Source organism: Paramisgurnus dabryanus, chromosome 19, assembly GCF_030506205.2.
Source record: "Paramisgurnus dabryanus chromosome 19, PD_genome_1.1, whole genome shotgun sequence".
NCBI classification, from domain to species: domain Eukaryota; kingdom Metazoa; phylum Chordata; class Actinopteri; order Cypriniformes; family Cobitidae; genus Paramisgurnus; species Paramisgurnus dabryanus.
Genome location: NC_133355.1, coordinates 8661081 through 8682086, shown reverse-complemented (window position 1 = coordinate 8682086; position 21006 = coordinate 8661081). Strand labels below are relative to the sequence as shown.

Genomic DNA, 21006 nt, shown 5'->3' with positions numbered 1-21006 from the left:
AAATAAATCTGATATTTGTAACATTTATTATCAGTCTTTGCTTGCTTATGGGTAAATATCATATTCATAGATAAAATGTGATAAAGGAAAACAATGTTTTGTTTGTTTACTTTTTAGTTTGAAAAAAGTAACGCAGTTATTTGTAACATTTTTTTTATTATTTTTCTTTCTCAAATTATTATACCACATTTTAATATATTTCTGGTTATTTTATTGGTTATTGATTATAATGTGACTGACAAAAACGAAAAATAAATATAAATTGCCCACATTAAAAAATACTGTAATTACCATGATAAAGGGTGGCAAATTGTTGTATATTATAACCATGACTATACTTTGTTAATGTATATTGCCGTTTTCTGAAGTATTAACTATAGTTAAATCAGGGACAGGGTTTAGATGAATCCAGGACTAGGCCTTAGTTATATTAGGACATTTAAAAACATTTTACAAATATACCCTACAAAAACCACAAAACAATGACACTGATATATGTTATGATGTGTCAGAAGTATTATTATTTTTTATTAAGGCTGCTCAAACATGCATTTTTGTCTGGGATAAGGATAAACCCTGTATCTGGCAAACCGCCCCAAAATGTAATAAATATTAGAGTATACTTTAACATTAATTATGGTGGTAAGGTTAAAAACACTATCTGGGAATTTTACAACAGTTTACTAGGTATAAACACCCACCTGTTGTATATCACGTTTGTACAAATACTTGGTTAATCTGACCACAACCTGCGCCTATTGGTCCATCAAAAATAAAGTGTTTGGTGCAGAAGGAGGCCAATCTGTTTATCAAATACTATGTTTGCAAAATCTGTTTGGAAATTATTTTTCCAATTATTTATATCAGTCCTGGATAAAACACAAAGACAATAAAATGTTAAGTTGCATATTCATAAACTTTAATAAAAATAAAAAAACACAAAGAACACAGTGGCACTTATGACATAAACAGTGAGCAGCAATACCACAACAATAAAAACAGCAGAGTAATACTTTTGTTCAGATATATATAATTTAGCGTCAGACAAAATGTTAGATTGAAATCACGAAAAAACAAACAAAAATTACAAAACACAAAAGCAACACAAAACTGTTGGAAAAACTTTTAGTCAATCATCCCAAAGCTTTTCAATGCACAATGTTATCAGCTGTCTATCACAAGCATGTCACTCGATAGAGAAACATACAGTAGTATAGGTTGCATCAAAACATGCTCTTTTATTAATAAATCTAAAGCAAGAAATCCACCCACTTTACAATCATACATTTTTAAAATATGATAGGGGATTTGTATCTTACATTAAGAAAAGCTTTTGGCAAGTTAAATTTAATTAGTTTTAAGTAAATGAAATCCTTCCTTTTCTTGCCCTTTACGTTTAATACACAATAAACAAAGTCAGGAAAAAGCGAAAGATGGCACATCTTAGTGAAATCTACAAGCTTAACAGATGTTAAAGAAAATTAAGTACATATGTATTGTTAGGCATTTTCTATTCTGATACATGAAACATCCATTGTCGAAGATGATCTTAAAGAGCTTGATCTCAAAGTCGACAAATACTTCGATCCTTCTTGCATGTATAAACTTATGGCCTAATGCTCAGTGAGACTAACAAATGAAAACAAAAAGATTAAATGTTGAACCACTATCATTATGAGTCCATTTATCTTGACCTGCATGCAAGAGGGGTCTTCGATCTTTTCGATCGAGTTATCTTCGATCTCATCCAGCCATCTACCGGGGCCCGGTGAACGCTCCCTGTGCCGCAGATGCAGTGGCATTGGCGGCTGCCTGGCGCACTGCCTGATTGGAAAGCACGCCGGTGGCAAACTCAGCTTGGGCCTTTTCGAAGCTCGCCGAAGTCTGCCTGTACAGTGAATGAACCTGATGGTAGGAGAAGCAAAACAAGTTTGTTATTCAACAGATTTGCTGTAAATGATATAACAGATTAGGTTTACATTATATGAAGCTGAAAAATTTTTTAAAGAAAAATTGAAAATACTAAAGAAGAACATGCTTAATATAGGGTGAAATTCACTATTTGACATTGAGTTGACTGTCAGCCTAAAATCACCCTGTTATCTAGCAGATGTGGCGCAAAAATCACATATTGAAAAGCAGCAGGTATGCATTTCCATACTGAATCTCTATTGCAGCAGACATTTTTGAAATCTTTTCAACCAGAGCAAACAAAGAGTTAAAGCCTTGTTTCTTTCTTATTTTATTATTAAATTTGTTTTCGGAACAAATCCATTTATCTTCTTCAGAGTTGTTTTTTCATGTTTTATAACATCATTTGTAATCCACAATCATGATAAAATACAAAAGACTTTGTCAGCTAACATTTCTGTCAGGAATGATGCGACCTAATTTATTTTATGCTATGATTGGAGATGTGATTTACCCTTTTGAGCAGCACGACTCCCAACGCAGCCTGAGCGGTGAAGAGCACAGCGGTCAACATCATGATCCCACCCACTGCTTTGTTGGTCCGAAGAGCGGCCAGACTCACGATCCAACCACTGAAACACAAACAGCCATTGGGCAGATTATAAAATGCACCGATTTCTAAACTTAACATTACAATTATAAAGTTATTTAATCAAATACACATAGGTCTGTGATATCCACGCTAAATTCTCTATTATGAGATTTGGAGCATAAAAGTTTGATTTCATGGTGATTTCCATTTTTTACATTACACAGTCAATGTTAAAGATATCAAGGTTATATTTTCACAAAATTTACATTATGTTGGTAGATTTTATTTAAAAAAAACAATAAATCACAAAAAAATTTAAGTTTTTACAGGCAGGGTCACATAAAAGCATGTCTGTTTTATGACAATTACCTGTAGCCCCAGCCAGGGATGCCAATAGTCATAATAACATAAATCACCAGCTGGGCGAAGAAGACAAAAAAGAATGTGAAGAAGTTGAAAGAACTGTCACTCCTGTTGAGAATTAAAGAGACCACAGATAAAATTAAGGTTTAAAAAAAATCAACATATGATACCAAGCTTAAACAATCTCTCTAAAATGCAAAATAAATACATTTTTTACTGTTGAACTTTTCTTATTGTATTATAATTTTGTAATGGTGCAAAGTAAATTGCTCCAGCAGATTTTCGTTGCATAAACATATGCAAATGACAAAAAAGACTTCACTAAATAAATATAATGGTATAAACTAGATTTGGCTTGGGTCGATCTTTCAACGCAATCCTTGGCATTTTTTCCCAGATTCATCATCCTCCATGTAAAAACTTAAAGTCATATCCCTTAGGAATCGCATATATCACATTTTCTATGCAATTTGAAGCACCATTTATTATTGTCCGAACCACAAATGGTGCCGATAAGTTACATGTCAAAGTTTAATATTAAGGATAATTAATCAATACAGACAATGGCACCTGCAATTTAAATGCACTTAATGCCTAAAACAGAGGTCTTCAAGCTTTTTCAGGCCAATGACCCCTTCATATATAGATAGGAGGAGCAAAGACCACCAGTATGTGTATCAAATTAAGACTGGATTTGCATACTTTGTTATGATGCTTATGTTACAAATATATTAAAATAGCATTTGTGTATACACACAGATGCATACTGTAACATACTACATAGCATTTTAGATTTACTGAATAGAATTAAACAGAGGGATATTTCCTATTATGCATTTTTTATGCCTATTTTCATTTTTTCCCAAAATTATTTTCAATTAAACAATAATTGGAGGACCCCCAGTCATACCACCACAGACCCCCCTTTTGAAGACCCATCACCTAAAACTGTTATGTAAATTCTGCACTGTATCTTGAAATTATTTGAGTGTCTTGAAAGTGCTTATCCATAATGGTGCATACCTAAATGCTTTGTACACAGGCCTGTACCAACAGATGAAGGAGCAGGGGGTGAAGAGGATTACCCAGAGGATGGCAAGACCAAACCCAACTCCATTATTGACATCCACAAAGAACACAGCCATACAGGAGATGAGATTTAAGAACAAAGTGCACGCTGTGACTATAGAAGAAAAACAAGATGAGGAAAAACTAAGAAAGAAGTCATGCTGAAATAAAGGTAAAATCAAAACGACCGCTAGACGGCTATGTAAAAGTAGTCAAATATCAAAAACAAGAACAGTTTTCTGATAAAGAAAGCTTCTGACAAAGCTATAAAAGCTGTCACTGGGGTAGTAAGAAACTTTAAAAAAGTACACCTTTATACCTAAAGAATGCATAATAGTAGGCATACTGGTACCCAATGTATACATATCTATAGCTATATATGTACATATTAAGACTTTTTTTTGAAAAGTACTGTCCCAGTGACAGCTTAAGACCATTTTTTTGGGAGAGTGCAGAACAGACGAAGATTCATAGATGAAATATTAAATATGTAATGAATCCCTTAAATACAAAAAAAAATGCCACTTGCAAGACAACTTTTCAATGAAATGCAAGTTTAGCTTATGGACAGCATCAGTCAATTGAAGAAAATAGCAACAGGCATTGTGTAGTTTGGAAAAACAAACAAAACTGCATGTATACACAGAATAAATATGTCTGGGGAAGGGCTGCATGATATTGAAGAAAAATAAAATATGTGATAGCTTGCTTAAAATGCAATATACAATATGATGTTTTAAGTTTGGAAACTCAAATTTAATTATATATTTTTAACAACATACCGTACTTTCCGGACTATAAGCAGCATCATTCAAAAATGCGTCATTAAGACGAAATAACATATATAAGCAACAGTGGACTATACGTCGCATTTATTTAGAAAATAAGCCGAAAAACAGACATTTAATCTGGAAAGGCAAGTTATTCAACTAAACAATAGCAGACAGAACAGCAGGCTGAACAGATGTCTGTACGTTAAAGTAATATTATCAGTTATTTAAATGATAAACCATAGCATACTGTACATACCGGGAAGGTTGAATAGGCTAAAATAACCGAACAAGCTAACTAGCGTGAAGTTAGCATACTCGTCAGTCCACATTACTGAATCCATTGAATTACATAAATACAGGAGCAGCATATGGCGGACTCTCGTGGCTGTAGACGGTAATGTTGTCTCTTGCCTCATAAATGTCAAAATTAATTCATACTGACTTACAAGGCGCTCCTGACTATAAGACGCCGCACCAGCCAAGTTATGAAAAAAAAACGCGGCTTATAGACCGAAATATACGGTAACATATCTCACATTGTTTCTAGAAAAATGAAAGCATCGTTCTTTTTATCTCACCTGGGCTCTGGGCTTTTTTGTATTAAATTTGCGGTGTGCACAGTTTGTGATATTTCTATAATTTCAATATATCTTGCAGCCCTAGTCTGTGGTACGTATACAGCACATGCATTTGGTTTTTACCTTTTCTAAAAATGATTTTGCCTGAAATATTTCATATATACATAAGAAGAGAGAAAGGTGCAAAATCATCCCCCCAGTGACACATACACACCCACCAGCAGAGGACACACAAATAAACAGACTTACACATCCAGTAGTAGTACATCGTGGTGACAATGCGCTGGAAACTTTGGCCAATCTCCACATTAATGTCTTGATAGAAACAAGGTCCCACCGGACAGAAAGAGGGCAATGGGGGCCAATTATTTTGACGAGCTTTGAAAAACAGAGAGAGATATTCAAATCCACACTCAATCAATCACATACTTAACATTAGCATTACTCCATTAATGTCCCGCTCATTATCGCCGAGGTCTTAATCTTACACTCTTGAAAATACCATCCATCCATCACTGTCATCTTTTCAATTGTCCGATTTTTGTCTTTTTCTTGCTCGCATGTCATCTCTACACCTTTACCGCCACCCTTAACCACCGGTTTCCCTAAAAATCCTTAAATAACCACTTTAGTTATTCTGCTTCATGCATATCCTTCTTTACTGAGGGTCTGTTTAAATAACGTTTTCAAAACCAGGAAAGGTGAATCTTTTAGACAGCATTGTACAATAAAAAAATCACCTGTAGTGAGAGCAAAACTAATAACAGTGAGCTTTGTTTAATGCATTTTAATGTCTGGGCTTATTTTATTTGAACTCACAGGCTCCAGGTCCGAGCGCATGAGCGTCCAGTTCTCGCTCTCTTCTCTCCAGCTCCTGTGCTTTTCTTTCTAGTTCCTCCTGTTTCTTTAACAGATCCGCTGTGGTGGCATTCACTGCAGACTGTAACAGAGATGGTTTTACACTGTTGTTACCACAGTAACTGAGCATGCCGATACCATTATTTAGTGTCAAAATACCAGTAACAGACTATTATAATATTGGCACCTGTGTTCCATAGGATCCATAACTCCTGGGTTCAGTGGGTGTGATCCTACTTGGTGGTGTTTGAGCAGGGGGTGGGACAGGAGGAGATGTGACCTCGTAAGGGGGCGGAGCCTTTGTAATAAAAAAGCAAAATGATAAAACCATTAACAACAGCATAATAGATAATACAAACAATTCATTAGGCAGATGAAAACTTTGCTTGTGAAAATGTTCTGTTTACTGGTTTTTAATAAAATCATCCTATATAAATGTCACAAACATTCTTTGAAAATATAACCTTGATATCTTTAATACTGACTGAGAAAGTCATGTCAAAGACGGAAATTGAAGTAAAATCAATGCGTGAACATTTAAAACTTCTGTGAAAAGACTATAGATATGACCCTAGACCCTCACTGAGAGGAAAATTAAGATAGGTATATCTCCCAATTTTAAGAAACGTTATTCTCATGCAAAAGACAGCCTTCTGTACAACGTCAATGACATTATCCAGGCATAACATATTTACCCCAGCCGTGCTATTGTCAAATGGGTTATAAAGGTCCAGGGTGGCGAAGCCAGTGTTACTGCTATGCTGAGTCACTGATGGATCCTATGAACACAAAAAAACATACATTTCAGTTCATTTAAAAGCAGGTGGTGGATGATAGAGATTAAAAGAAAACTGTTAAAACTAATTAAATATTTTGTGTATTTTTTATAAATAAACCCTAAAAAGTATTTGAAAACAATTATCGTCAATTATTCCTTAAATAATTTATTCTTTAACTATTTTAAAAAAAGGAAATATTAAGAAACACATTTATTTTGTAAAACCCCTGATAATACACAATAATGACTGTATGTACAAAAATATCCAAGCTCAAAATTTCACACGAGTCCTTTGTTTGACCTAAAACGTTAAAGAGCCAATAAAATTTTTACAAGATTTCGTATAATTTTATAAGTCTCAGGTGTCCCTAGAATGTGTCTGTGAAGTTTCAGCTCAAAATACCCCACAGATCATTTGTTATTGGATTTCCAAAATGTCCCATTTGGGTGGGAGCAAAAAAGTGCTGTTTTCATGTGTTTACCTTTAAATGCAAACGATTTCCGATAAAAATAGATCTGATTCCTGTGAATGAAGTCTGGGACAATAGTATCTTTAGCTGCATTAGTGCTACAATGTGCTTACAAACACACCCAATTAGTGGCTGTGGGCAGGGTTTTGTTAATGTGACATCACATTAACAATAGAATCGGAACAGCATGTTGAGACTGCTCTGGTTTAATGGGGATTAAAAAGATGATTTTCTTTTTAGCGTAGGGTTGTGTTAACACACTACCAACACACATTTATGTCCAAACACCTTGTAAAATTAAATTTAGCATAATATGGGCCCTTTAAACTCCCCACTGGTCTACTACCATTTTAAAATTGTGAAAATAGAAATAATGAAAGATGCATGCATGCATGTCCAAACATTTCGTTGGTAATCTAACTCCCCAACGTCTAGCAAGCCTAAATTTAGACCAGAAACCCACAAATCAAACACACAAGATTAATGTCATAAAACTTAATACGGTTGGTATGACATCTGTTGACTGTCAAGTCTCATGACAACATCACAAGAGGTGCAGCACGGTACACAAATTCAAAACAAAACCAAAATAGTGCACAGATCTAAAAACGAAAGCATGACATTACCTGAAATGGATTGTGATCATCTGTTGCGTCAGGAAAAGTGGTGTATTTTGACATCTTGGTTCTGGTTTGGCCTCAGATCTTAGGTTTATCTCAACAGTGCAAACAAAACAACTGACTAGCAAGTTTGTATAGCTGGGATTTAAACCCAGTCTAGCCTGAAAATCCCTGATGACTGTATAAGTTAAATATTTAACCAAAACAAACTAGATTCCGCCCAGTTAACACTAGCTAGCTAAGCAAAAAACATTGAAAAGAGAAGTCGGACTTCCCTTTAAACCCGATTATGTGTCCGGTCCTTATTTTGTTGCGGTCTTCTTGTGTGGTATTGTTAACCTTTATCTTTGGTAACGTAAGTACGGACGAAGCATACGATTTTGTTTCTATTTTACTTCAACACCTGAGCGATGGTGTTCAGGAAATGTATTAATGTCACCTGACAGGGAAATGGTTGTGTCACATGACAAGGAAGAACCTCTGGGAAGAACCAATAGGCGTGTTCGACCTCATGCGGCGCTGCGCAGGTTGGACAGGTTGTGACATCAAATATCGCGAGAGCACAGACATGAAGCGTTCGAATGAATTAATTTACTTGGTGAGTTTCAATATAAAGTGGCGTATCTTTCCAGTCATGTCATATTTAAGTAAATGTTACAAACGCGTTGGAGAGAGAAATCAGTAAACGTCTTTAATTAAAATATCTTGTAATTCGCATCTTAAACCACGCGATGTCACTGTTGGCAAACAGTGTGGAGTCAACGTTGTTTGCCTATTCAAATATATTTTTATTAATATATGATGCAACTGAGTTGTCACAGTCTCTATCTCAAATATTCAAAGGGTATGAGTCACTTAAATTATCATATCATTTTTTATATATATTTTTTGCAATTTGAATCTTAAAAGTCATGTCAAAATATCATCATGGTATGTTATACAAGCATGCATTACAATATAATGTTATGTTCTACCTCTGTTTTTGCTGTTTCAATAGTTGTATTTGTTTCATAATAATTTAACCCTCACAATTAGGCTAAAATATTGACAGTATCTGTATTTTTTATATTCTGTATTTTTATATATAGATTGCATTGTATGTATATTATTTGTATTTAATTGCATTTTATTTGCATATTTTATGTATTTCTTTGTTGTTTGTCTGTTAAAATTTCTATTTAGTATTACCTTTGTGTGAAATGTGCTATAATAAACAAACTTGCCTTGCCATGCTTATAAATGCCATGGCAAGCTTTCAGAAACAGAACATGTTCTCACAAAAGTTGTGTTTATTCCTATATAAACAGTTGTTATATTGCATATTTTTGTAGGCAGTGCTATAATATATTTAATGTATGCATACAAATACTGAATTTCAAAAATATATATTCTAAAAAATACTTACTTGAGGACATATAGTGAAAGCTAGCCTTCATTAAATTGTTTGATTTGAATGATTTCTAAATTGTTGAATCCTTTCTTATTTTCCTTTATATTTTTTCTCTCCCCAGCCAATGGATAATCTCCATAAAAGTTCATTTGATATTTCTAATATATTTTAAATCTCTTCTTTGTCTTTTCTTATAGGGCTTGCAATTCTGCAGTCATGTGGGATCACATGGGTGACAGGAGAAAAGGCAGTCAGTCATATGATAGCTCAAAACATGCACACAAACATGCACACATGCTTCCGGACATATTTGTACACTGATACTGCTGTGCATTTCTTCAAAATAAAATAATCACACAGCATGATACAACAAAGATAAACACAAATAACTGAACCATTCACGGAAAAACAATGTCGTTTTGATCTTTGAGTTCATGCTAATGTAACACTATACTCACTGTAGTAGTCACTTAACTATAAATCTGTTATTATTATTCTTATATTTCATTTACCCATCCTCTAATGGGTGTGTCCCAATTCCTTTTGCATTCCCTTGGAACCGCAACATTCCATAGCCAATCAAGCAATGTTTTGCCCTATGACATCACTGCCTGTGGAATGAGCATAGACAGGGAATGAGCTGACTTGAAGTCTGCGCTAAAGAGTTGCCACGGCAACCAGCAGGATGGAGGGAGCTTCAATGGACTGCGTGGGTTGGTGGGCTTTGCCCCCGTTTCCCAGCGGTATGGTCTCAATTAAAGAAGAGTAGAAATCCGGATCTGGGCCCCACCACAATAAGCTTAAACCGCACGGGGCCAAAGTTAAATACAGTGTTAAGACCTGATGACCCTGATGGGTGCCTGTAATTTTGAAGTTGTTAACAAGGTGAGCATTGAACACAGCAAACATCACTGTAGACTTGAATTAGGTTAAAAAATGACTTGTGGCATGTTCTTGAAATTGATTCGCCTGAAGAAGCCTAGACGTACAGATGGAACAAATCAAATTTGATCGTGTCCAAATGGTGCAAAGAATGTCTTGTTGTTTTTTGGAAGAACATGTGATCAGAGTTAAAAAATGAGTTTACATTTACTAAAAAAACATGTGAGTGGTATGTGCAAAACAACTCGCCACAATACTGCGGTGTTCTGCATGGTTTTAAGGCATTGTGAGGTGGTTGCAGTTTAAAAATCCCTTGGGGTCCTTCAATGTCTATTGTATTTTACCTATTTTCATATTAGCAATGGACTAATCACATGTCTGATAAATAATAATGTAACTGAATAATAAAATGCTGGGCAATTAGCAGGGCTTTAAAGAGCTTTGAAACACATACATGTGAACACGGACTCAAATGTATAATATTGAAACAGTCCTCTGTGTTCTCCTGTCTCCAATCCAAATTTATCATGAGGTGCAAACTGAAAAACCACAGCAGCATGTCAACTCATGCGAATGTATGTGTGTCTGTGAATGGAAAGACGGGGAAAGTGGTAGAAATCGTTTTAAAGTAACTTTACATCAGTCTTTTATGTATTATTAATACACATGTTGACTTACAGATAAATGTGTCGTAAACACTGGCAATTATTAGTTTGGCTACAAATATACAGAGAAAGATACACAAGCGAGCCAGACGTTCCCTCTGACCTCATGCACTAAGTAGTTTCAGATGGGATGGGAGCAGAGGGAATATAACTCCTGCAAAATATGAAATTATTTTTCTTTCTAGCAACTCCTCACTCTTTCCATACTTCACCCGCTTCCCCTTAATGCTTGCCAGGAATTTTTTCAAAAGTTAAAGTGTACTCACACAAATGTATGAAGGGTCATTCAATACTGAGAGTGTTTGGATGGGAAAAGGAGTGAGAACAGACAAAAAAAGGAAACTTTAAAGAGGGAACGAGGCATAAAATAACTGGAAAAGTGCAATGGAGTTCAGCTTCAATGTTTTATAAAAAATAAAAATGTGCATTTTATTTATTCTGTAATATGCAGCGTTCTTTAATATGAGTTTTATCATTTTTAGTCCAGATTTATTGGCTTTAAACAACTTTAAAAAGGTATAATGTGTTACAGATATTATACTTTTTATATAAATATATTTATATATTTGTGGTAAAATATGCGCTCTTTAGGTACAAAGGTGTACGTTTTGAATTGGTACCACCCCGTGACAGTTTTTCCACTGTAAAAAAAGTTGGTTCAACTTAAAAAAGTAAGTTACCTGTCAACTAATGCATTTCTAAGCTGAATGAACTAAAACTTTTAACGCAACCATGATGTACCTTACATTTCTAAGTTGAACCAACAAATCTTTTTTACAGTGACTACTAATTATTATATTCTGCCCTATAATAAATGAACTTGTGCTCATTAAAAATTTCAATATGTTTTTAACAGTGTAAAACATTTACAGAAAAGATGTATTGTGACCATATCTATAAAGGTTTATTTATGATATTTTTTATTGAAAAGCCATATTGTGGTATATACATGAAACTGCAAGATAATGCACAGACAATAACAATAAATACAGCTTACAGTTTTCTAAGAGATTCGTTGGTATAAAAAAGACAGAGTATACTTTCATGGTTCAAGCTCTCTTCTCTTTTTTGTCACACACAGACCCAATAAAACATGCAAAAAAAGCAACTTTCAAAACTGGAATGAACAAGCTATTTGTATGATAGTAAACCAGCATTAATACACTGTGTAAATTTCTGTGGAATGAACTGTGTAGTGTAGTTCATTTAGTCGCGCTCATACACACGTGTGCAGACAACATCTCCGGCTCTCATAGTCTGGAAAATAAAAAACATTAAGGACATTTATAAAAGTACTGTTCAAATCCTTAACATTTGTTTTACATTTAGAAATTTTAAACATCTTGCCTGCATAAACACATAAACATGCTAAATATTTACATCAAATCAGATTATTCAAATTATATAAATTCAAAGCACCAACAAGGCAGTCTTTTAAAATTTCCTAAGCATGCACCACCAGTTTAACTAACTATAAGTAATAAACAACAATTAGGAACAAAATCACAGACCTCAGGGACCTATTTACTGTATAAGTGATATAGATTGTGTATGACTTGTACAATAATGCCATGTAGTCATCATGAGATAATGAGCAGTGCCACCTACTCAACTAACAAATTAAAGTGAAAGTTTACCCAAAAATGAACATTCTGTCATCTTTTACTCACCCTCATGTTGTTAGAAACCTGTATTAGTTTCTTTGTTCTGCTGAACACAAAGGAAGATATCTGTAATGAAGCAGGAACCAGAAGCACCGTTGACTTCCATAGTAGGAAAAATACTACTATGAAAGTCAATGGTGCCCAAGAACAGTTTGGTTACAAACATTGCTCAAAATATCTTATTTTGGGTTCAACAGAACAAAGTTCAGGGCTCGAAATTGTGACCATTTTGGTCGCTTTTGCTACTAAAAATTTAATTGCAACGACGTTTAAATATACTTGAGAGCATGTGTGAGTGCAAATGAATGTTGCGGTACGACCTGTTTTAATTTTTTTTACGAAATGTTCGCATATAGTGTGGAATATTTAGCAAATGTCTCATCGAGACCAATGAAACTTTACTGTTTTGAGTTCATATTCAGTATGGTAAGTGCTATCCACTCGCTATATATTCAGAGATGCTGTCAGAGAAATGGAAAAATGCAATGGTCAAACCCATCAAAATAAAAGTCTGTTAAAAGTAATGAAGTTGCATAAATATATTACCATTGTAAAGTAAAATCTATTTTATAAATATTAACAATTATGAATTTAAATTATTTTAATTTTTTAAGTAACATAATCACACTCAAAAGATTTGTACTTTAATTTTTAATTTAAACAAAGTTTTGTTTTGCATTTTTGATGAAAATTAATTTGTTTTGTTTTTATTTGATTATTTTAGAAAAAATAAATGATTACATTTTATGAATTAAGAGAAAACACTTCCCTGCCAAAGACGAGTTTTTACATCAATCCATATTTCTGCTATTGGTGGGGCTCTTACCCACCTTATAAAACAAATGAAGATCGGATGAAACTTTTTTTTGTTTACCAGGAGAGGGTCTGTTTTTTCATTTGATATACTTTATGTTTATATATTCAATAAGAACATTTTCTCTAAGCCATTTTACTTTTGTGCTGGCGGGGAAATAGTTAAACATGCTGTTTGAAAAGTGAAATGTAATTAACCATTAAAGTAAATGAAAAGTGAAAATACAGAACCCAGGAAAATGGGAAAAAAATTTGATTTCTAAAAATAAATTTGTATATAACTGAATTTAAAATAAATAATTAGTGTGGCAAATAATTTAAGATTAAGTTTGATTGTTCAAGCGTTTAATCTTAAAGATGATGAAGTTTTGGTGCTCCTACTGTATAATTTTCAATGGATGTTCCTAAATTTTTTGACCTCTGCAAAGTAATAATACAGGTTTGTAACAACATAAGGGTGAGTAAATGATGACAGAATTTTTATTTTTGGGTGAACTATCCCTTTAAATGTTTAAATGAATGATGCCCTTCAAAGATTTATACATATAAAAACTACAATTGATCTAGTCAAATAGCAAAAGGGAACAAAAATGTTTGAAAACATTGAGGATTTAAAGATGACTATAGTGGGCCATATTAACATTCATAGGGCCCCAACTAAATCCCATAAGCCCAATGTGTAGTCTAAAGGGGAAAATAAATATTGCCCTTACTAGTATCATCTGGCCGTCATTGGTCAGCTCACGTATCCATGATGTTTCAGGCCCCTCCCCCTTTTGCAGTGTCTGCTCACAAGTGATTTTATTGTCGGTCTCCCATTTTGGAAAACTCTAGGGAAATATTGAAAGGGTCATGTGAAGGCTAAGGGCAGAAATATTCATTCCTGACTGTTTCAGGAGAACATGTGTGGATAGATTTTCTTCATATGATACATAAAATATGTAAAGCTGATATAAAGTAATATAAAGAAATGGTAATAATTATGTCATCTCCACAGTATATGCTTGTGTAACAAGAAAAATATAATAATGAAATAGACTAATGAATGAAAATATATATTTGACATTACTGTGCATGGGCGTCCATCCACTGTTGTCTCATTGAAGGACTGGCCCACCGTGAAGGAGATATGAGTGGTTCGCACACTGGTAGAGGTCTGAATCGAGAGGCTTTCTCCCTGCTGTGTAATCTCAACAGCTGGTTTGGAAGCGGCTGCAACTGCGATTTTCCTCAAAAAGACATTTACACCTAAGACAAACACACAAATGTGCCAAGAAGGTCATTTATCAGGACCAAATGATCAAAGCTGTTTTGACAATAGCCATTTTCCTGTCTTTAATAAGCGTGTCCACTACAATTTTCCAATCTTAATGTTTATCCCAGTCTTGTGATTCTGTTCATTGAAATACATCTCTCTTTGTAAACATTTACACAAAACAGTGAATCCCTTTTTTGCCATCTATTAAATTTAGGGGCAACAGCATGGGTCTGAATTAATTCCCTCTGAAGCATATAATTGGGGGTCGTAAAGCGGTGTGTTGGCCAGGGGGCCCCTTGTGAGGGTTTGTAAGGATAATCACAATCCTATGAGGAAGTGAAGCAGAACATTTTTTCCATGTAGCTTTCCATAAAGAAGAAAAATTGTCAAACTGTGTCTGTGACCCGTGCATGTTCATGGATCGGATGCATGTAATGAATGTTGAAATGAAAGTAAAAGCAATTAACCTTTGGTTGCTGTTTTCATTATCTAGACCAAACAGTTTAGCCTGATAAGGTTGATGGATATTTACAAACTTGACGACTGATTTAAAAGTAATTTTAAAGTTTACTTAAACTAATGTTTGGGTTTTCACATATTTACATAACAATGAGTTTAAACAACCTATAGCATTTTAGACGGTACACTGTAGACCCACTGTACACACAACATAATTGCTTAAATAAATTATGCATATTATATCATTTAAGGAGCACGAAAGTAACCTTAGGCAAACCATAGTCATTCATATAGCAGAAAGATATGAAGAGTTTCGTTGCAAAACGAGATAAATCCGTTTTTAACATTTTTTGTCAAAACGTGTTTATTATTATGTTATTATTTTGTTTTATGGTGCTACTTAGCTGTATTTTTTAAGTTATGAAGGTTTAAATCAAAACAAACCAACTGCAGTTGAATTGATATTAATTGGAATGCACAACCAAAAAACGAGATTTCTGAAAAATGTAAAAAACGGAGTTATCTCGTTTTGCAACGAAGCTCTTCATATTTAATCACTACTCGCATTGTTGCTTACGCGTTTTAAACATTTTATACTGGATGAGCATTGTAAAGAGTGATACTTACCAAGCGCTTTCAGCAGCTCCTCAAAGTTTTCTGAACTTTTCATTTTCCAAGAACCAGAAAAGTCGGCAAACGTTTGCTCCATGTTTGACTTCGCAGCTCACCAAAATTGTAAAATTGCGTTTTAATTTATGCTTGTAAGTTTTTTCAGTAAACTGTCTTTGACTGACCTCTTCTCATCTGCCGGCTTTAGTGGTCCCTCTCTCTCTCTCTCTCTCGGATCTCCCTGAAGTTGTGCGCTCCGCGTGTCCTCCAATCGTGTGCGTTTGCGCCAGTGCGGTTATATTGGGCGTCACCATGTGCTTACAGGAAAGATTTAACAATTATGTAGGACACGACCCCCATCACAATAATGAAGACTCTCCACAGTTTGCGGTGATCTATAGGGTCATACCGTTCATTCATTGACTTAATCAATTAAGTTTAAATCCAGGTTATTATGCAGACGTTTTTAAAAACGTCCGAAATCTGTGTCTAAAAATCTTGATAGAGATCCCTATGAAAGTGCTGCACATTATTAAAAATAAAGAATAAACAGGTTCTTTACAGCAATCCCATATACAAGAACCCTTTTGGGGTTTCGCAAGGAACCTTTTAGTCAGAAAGTAACTTTTTGGAACCTTTATTTTTAAGTGGGTAGGTTACCAGCTCTGATCCTCAAGCTGCACATGCTAGCCTTTTCTACACTGTAAAAACTGTCTGTAGAAATTACAGTATCACTGGGTATTACTGGAAACTAGCTGCCAGTAACTTACTGTAGATTTTACATTTATGTTATTTACTGGCAACAGTTTGTTCAAAGTTAAATGAACCATTTCAGTATTTATCTTCTAAAGTAAGTTACTGGCAACCAGCTGCATTATTACAGCTAATTTTTTACAGTGTAGGTTTATGCTTTTCTAAGCACGCAAATTATGTGATCAATGTCATCATGTCAAAGTCATGTCAACACATGAGAAGCTCAGATGGAAAAACTGCTAAATGCCACCTCCGTCAAAATGAGATAATGATATTAACCGAATGCTCTTGGCATGTCTTATAAATCAAATACTTTTGCCTTAAATCCACTTAATCCTGCCCTCAGGCCATACCGGTTTGTTGGCACAAGTCTGAAAAAAGCTAATTTAGGTCAGAAAACATGTCAGGCACACTTTTTTGCATCTCAGCTCTTTTGGTTTCATCGGAGGCATGTGCGGTGACCCGATTACACGTCTGGTCGGAACTTTATTTCAAAATATATTTTGAAAAAAATTTTTTTTTGGTGTCCTACATCTTCTTTAAAATACTTCTTTATTTTGCTTGTTATATAAATAAACTTTATAAGGACTCTGTTGTTATTTATTCTTAGCGGAGTTTACCAGAAGTTACATGTGTTTCACGAAAGCCGCTTGTTTATGTTGTTACTGCTGAAACTGTCTATGCTACTTTAACTTTCCAAATTGAAGAGTTTTAGTGGTTTCTACATTCTAAAAAATGGTGCTAATAGCACTTAATGTGGTTCACTGGCTCGTAATCAATAGGGGAACTATTTTTAGTGCTAAACAGCACCTATGTGGAACGTGCATAGCATAGACCCTTTTACAGCCCATGTGATCAAATAGCCTGCGCGCGCATATTGGCAACGGAACTGATGTTGTTCTAACATGTTAGCAACTCAGAAAGTTTATCATAATGGTTACCCAGTATCAAAATGTCTGGTTGTTGCGCTTGGTTGCACTAATATAAGTATATATGTATCTGGCAACTTTATTTTTGGCCATCTGCTAACATCTTCTATCCACTCCACTATAGTACATGGTTCTAGCTGTGTTGAAAAAGTTGATAAGTCAACTTTTTAAAATAACTTTGTCTGTCTGTGTTGCTTCACTTGCCATACTTCCGTTGCCAAGATGCTCGCGCATACGCTGCCACATCATCATTGTGTACAAACAGTAAAAGGGTCTATAGCACATATGTAAAACCATATTGTGCTTTGTTGAATCATAAGTGGTGCTTTAGTCATGCTTTAGCAGCACTTATGGTTTTACAGAGGTGCTATATAGTGCCAAAAATGGTTCCCCTATGATAAAAAGCTTTTATTACTATTAATCCTGTACGTTTCAGCAACTCATCCCAAAAAAATTATGATAGTGAGTTGAAATGACTTGCACAGCCATTGATTCAACACTTTTTACAGTGCATTGTTGATGCCAAGATCATGACTTTAATTCCCACTTTCCCAGGGAACACATATGCAGGTAAAATGAAAAATTAAGAAATTAAGAAAAATGGTTCTATATAGTACCAAATAAGGGTTCTTCAGTTTGTAACAATAGCAGCAACCTTTTGGTGCTATATAGAACCATTTTTTAGATGGTTCTATATAGAACCATTTTCACCGTTTAAGAACCTTTGAAGAACAATTTTTCTTCAAAGAGTGCACTGTGAGTCACTTTATATAAAAGCATCTGCCACAGGCATAAATCAATGTTACATTATTAAGTTGTCTATTACCAACTTAATAAAGGTTATGTTATCTGGATCCATTTCTCTCACCAACATGCAAAGAAAATGTATGGTCTCATGTTGGGCTTTGTTTGTATTCAACCACAAGCAGTCAGCTATTGTGAGTCAATCATATCACAGCTTCAAATCTCTCTTCTCTCCTGCTGGGAGCCCTGCACTGCAGAACGGTCTGTGTCCTAACAAGACCCAGGGTTTGTGTTTGCATTCACATGCACATTTTAATACGGTTTTCAAAGTGAAGCAGAGATTAGTGAATGCACGGTAATGGAAACAGTAATAACATAACAGAGAAAAAGAAGTTTACCTTTGTAAAACCTTACTGTAGCTGACATGTAAGAGAAATGTGTGTCAGTGAGCTAAACTAAAATTTAGTCAGTCCACATTCCAGTGTGAACGACTTGGACAAATGGTGCCACTACTGTAGCCAGAAAACATTAGCTAGGGGGCCACCAGCACTGCTTATGTTGGATAGATCATATTTCTGTTTTTATTTCATCACATTGCTCTTTTCTATAAATAGGACAAATTTAAAAAGCTAAATAAATATCTCAGAAGCCTTTAATAGGTCTATGCACATTAGGTTTGTCAGTCATTTTAATTGGCAAAGATTTGTGGTAGCACTTCAAAGGCCATGGGTTTAATTCCCAATGAGAATGTATGCTAAAATTTGTTCTTTGAATGCATTGCGGTTTGGATAAAGATGTCTGCTAAGCACTCACTTGTTGATGTTCACTGTGTTGTAATCTGTTTCATATCATTTTGTTCACTTCTTCACATTCCTCTTACAAATGGCATGAACGAGGCAGTAAAAAGACGAAAAGCAACTTAGTGTCTGAGTGGCCAAAAGGGAGCAAGGGAGAAGAGAAAGAATGAGGCAATGTAAACTGAAACCACATCCTCTTTTTCCAAATGCTCGGAGGTAATTACCCACCGATTCCTGAGCAACTCCCCACCCGTCTCTTTCTCTTCCATTTTCCCCCCAGTTCTCCTCTCCCTCCCCACCGAAAACATTTCAACAAGTCTGGCTAAGAAATGATATCCCTGGAAATGGAACAGAGGAAAAGCAGAAAGGACAAAGAAAGAGAAAAACAGAGATGCTGCATATTTTGAACTTGGTGGCAAAAGTTCAAGTTGTCTTCTTATTGTGTCTTTAAATGCTTTACATCGGCAAGTCTTTCTTTGAAGTGGTACGGTCAATAAAGCTACTTGAATTTGAATGAGAAAGTGATCCTGCTCCCACACTTACCTTGTCCTGACCCCATTATCCAGGAGATGAGCTGGGATTCATGCATGAAAGAGAAAGCCAGTGAAAGGAGGGGGGATTTTTCTACATAAAAAGTCAATTGTGAACTGCCATTTTGTGATAACAGCCTTTGTTGACTTAAGTGCATACGGCACCAATGTGCCGAACATCACAAAACGTAATGGGATCTCAGTTGGCCTACTGAATTGATACAGAGCAGGTTTTTAAAAAGGAAACTCATACAGTTATCTTTACAGATAGCCACAAAAATCCCTTATAAAAACTAACCATTGCTTTACAGCAAATAAAGCAAAATTGACACACGGTTAGTAAAGTTAAACCATGTATGCCACACATTTACCATTGTACTAAATTGTACTAAAACCATGGTTTTCAAAATGTCAACACTTTTACTAAATAAACCAGATATTTTTATAAAAAATGTTATATGCGAACAGAAAATCAAGTTAAACTACTTTCAACAATTAAAATATAGTTTCAAAATATTTCCCTTACGTGTGTAATACTAAAATTGTTAGTTACAAACGAGACTTCCTTGCTTGAATCACTTACCGTTCAAGTGATGAACGCTGCGGCTGAACGGTTGGTTGGTTCACCTCTTCAACAGCTCAACGGTCGTTTTTTGAAATCCTTTTGGCGCCACCCAGAGTCGTATAATAAGAGAGTTACGACACTCACATAGACGTCCATTGTAAGAATGGAATGCGGAAGTAACAGCGTGTCACGTAGTTACGCATAGTTCCAAACGCAGCACTGAAGCCCATTCATTTCAATGACACCTGCTGGTAAATCGATGAAATTACCGTTTCTCTTTACATTTTCAGATATTTTATGAACTCTGCTGTAGGTAATGATTATCGTTAATAATAACTAGTAAAAATTTTATATTTTAATGAGTTGTGTATAATGTGTGAATAATATAGATTTAATGGTTTAATATTTTATTACTGGTGGCCATCTATTTTATACTTATCTTATTTATATATTACGAGTAACACTAGGGGGCAACAGCGACAAGCTAAATGCCTTATAAGAAAGTCACACTGCTTCACAATGCTGCTATGTGTTTCATTGTGTTTGGTAAGTAATACGAGTGATGTATCCTCGAAAATCATGTATGATTATATTAACATATAATGTGAATTTAAAATATGAATTTAGTGTGTTTCTGTTATGCTTCATTGTTACAAATAACCGCGTTGGCGATCTTTTTTGTGATTTTAATATAGTAAAAGTGTAGGTATTATGTTTTTAGCAGATTGATAGCCATTTATATAGCCATATTTTGGTACAAAAATAAAAGATAAACTGTGTTGCTGTAGTTGGTATAGATAACCACAGTTATATTTGGGTCACAAATAACTGTTTATCTTTATTAACTGATTTACTGTATTTCCATCACTCCCTAGTAAAAAAAAACCGTTATAAACACAGTAAGTATAGTGATCAATTCCCATTACAAGCTAATATT

The 21006-nt window shown here is 34.7% G+C and overlaps 2 protein-coding genes across 2 annotated transcripts; both read right to left on the bottom strand.

Moving 5' to 3' along the window:
- Positions 1 to 897: 897 nt before the first annotated feature.
- scamp3 (secretory carrier membrane protein 3) lies at positions 898 to 8460 on the bottom strand. The gene is made up of 9 exons (XM_065287806.2): positions 8018 to 8460; positions 6839 to 6922; positions 6331 to 6441; positions 6105 to 6225; positions 5535 to 5663; positions 3890 to 4049; positions 2873 to 2974; positions 2426 to 2543; positions 898 to 1905 (listed from the first exon to the last, which is right to left on the bottom strand). The coding sequence occupies exons 1-9, from the start codon at positions 8069 to 8071 to the stop codon at positions 1756 to 1758; spliced, it is 1029 nt and encodes a 342-aa protein (XP_065143878.1). The 5' UTR covers positions 8072 to 8460; the 3' UTR covers positions 898 to 1755.
- Positions 8461 to 11851: 3391 nt separating this feature from the next.
- On the bottom strand, positions 11852 to 15999 carry crabp2b (cellular retinoic acid binding protein 2, b). The gene is made up of 4 exons (XM_065282090.1): positions 15770 to 15999; positions 14495 to 14673; positions 14139 to 14255; positions 11852 to 12205 (listed from the first exon to the last, which is right to left on the bottom strand). The coding sequence occupies exons 1-4, from the start codon at positions 15849 to 15851 to the stop codon at positions 12155 to 12157; spliced, it is 429 nt and encodes a 142-aa protein (XP_065138162.1). The 5' UTR covers positions 15852 to 15999; the 3' UTR covers positions 11852 to 12154.
- Between the last annotated feature and the right edge of the window lie 5007 nt (positions 16000 to 21006).

Excerpts from the sequence above, each read along its gene's own strand:
- scamp3 (XM_065287806.2), bottom strand. The coding sequence starts at position 8,071 with ATGTCAAAATACACCACTTTTCCTGACGCAACAGATGATCACAATCCA. Across the intron at positions 5,664-6,104 it reads TGCGCTCGGACCTGGAGCCT|CTCGTCAAAATAATTGGCCC; the intron begins GTGAGTTCAAAT and ends TGTTTTTCAAAG. Across the intron at positions 2,544-2,872 it reads ATCCCTGGCTGGGGCTACAG|TGGTTGGATCGTGAGTCTGG; the intron begins GTAATTGTCATA and ends TTTGTGTTTCAG.
- crabp2b (XM_065282090.1), bottom strand. The coding sequence starts at position 15,851 with ATGGAGCAAACGTTTGCCGACTTTTCTGGTTCTTGGAAAATGAAAAGT. Across the intron at positions 14,674-15,769 it reads GGAGCTGCTGAAAGCGCTTG|GTGTAAATGTCTTTTTGAGG; the intron begins GTAAGTATCACT and ends TGTTTGTCTTAG. Across the intron at positions 14,256-14,494 it reads TGGATGGACGCCCATGCACA|AGTTTTCCAAAATGGGAGAC; the intron begins GTAATGTCAAAT and ends ATATTTCCCTAG.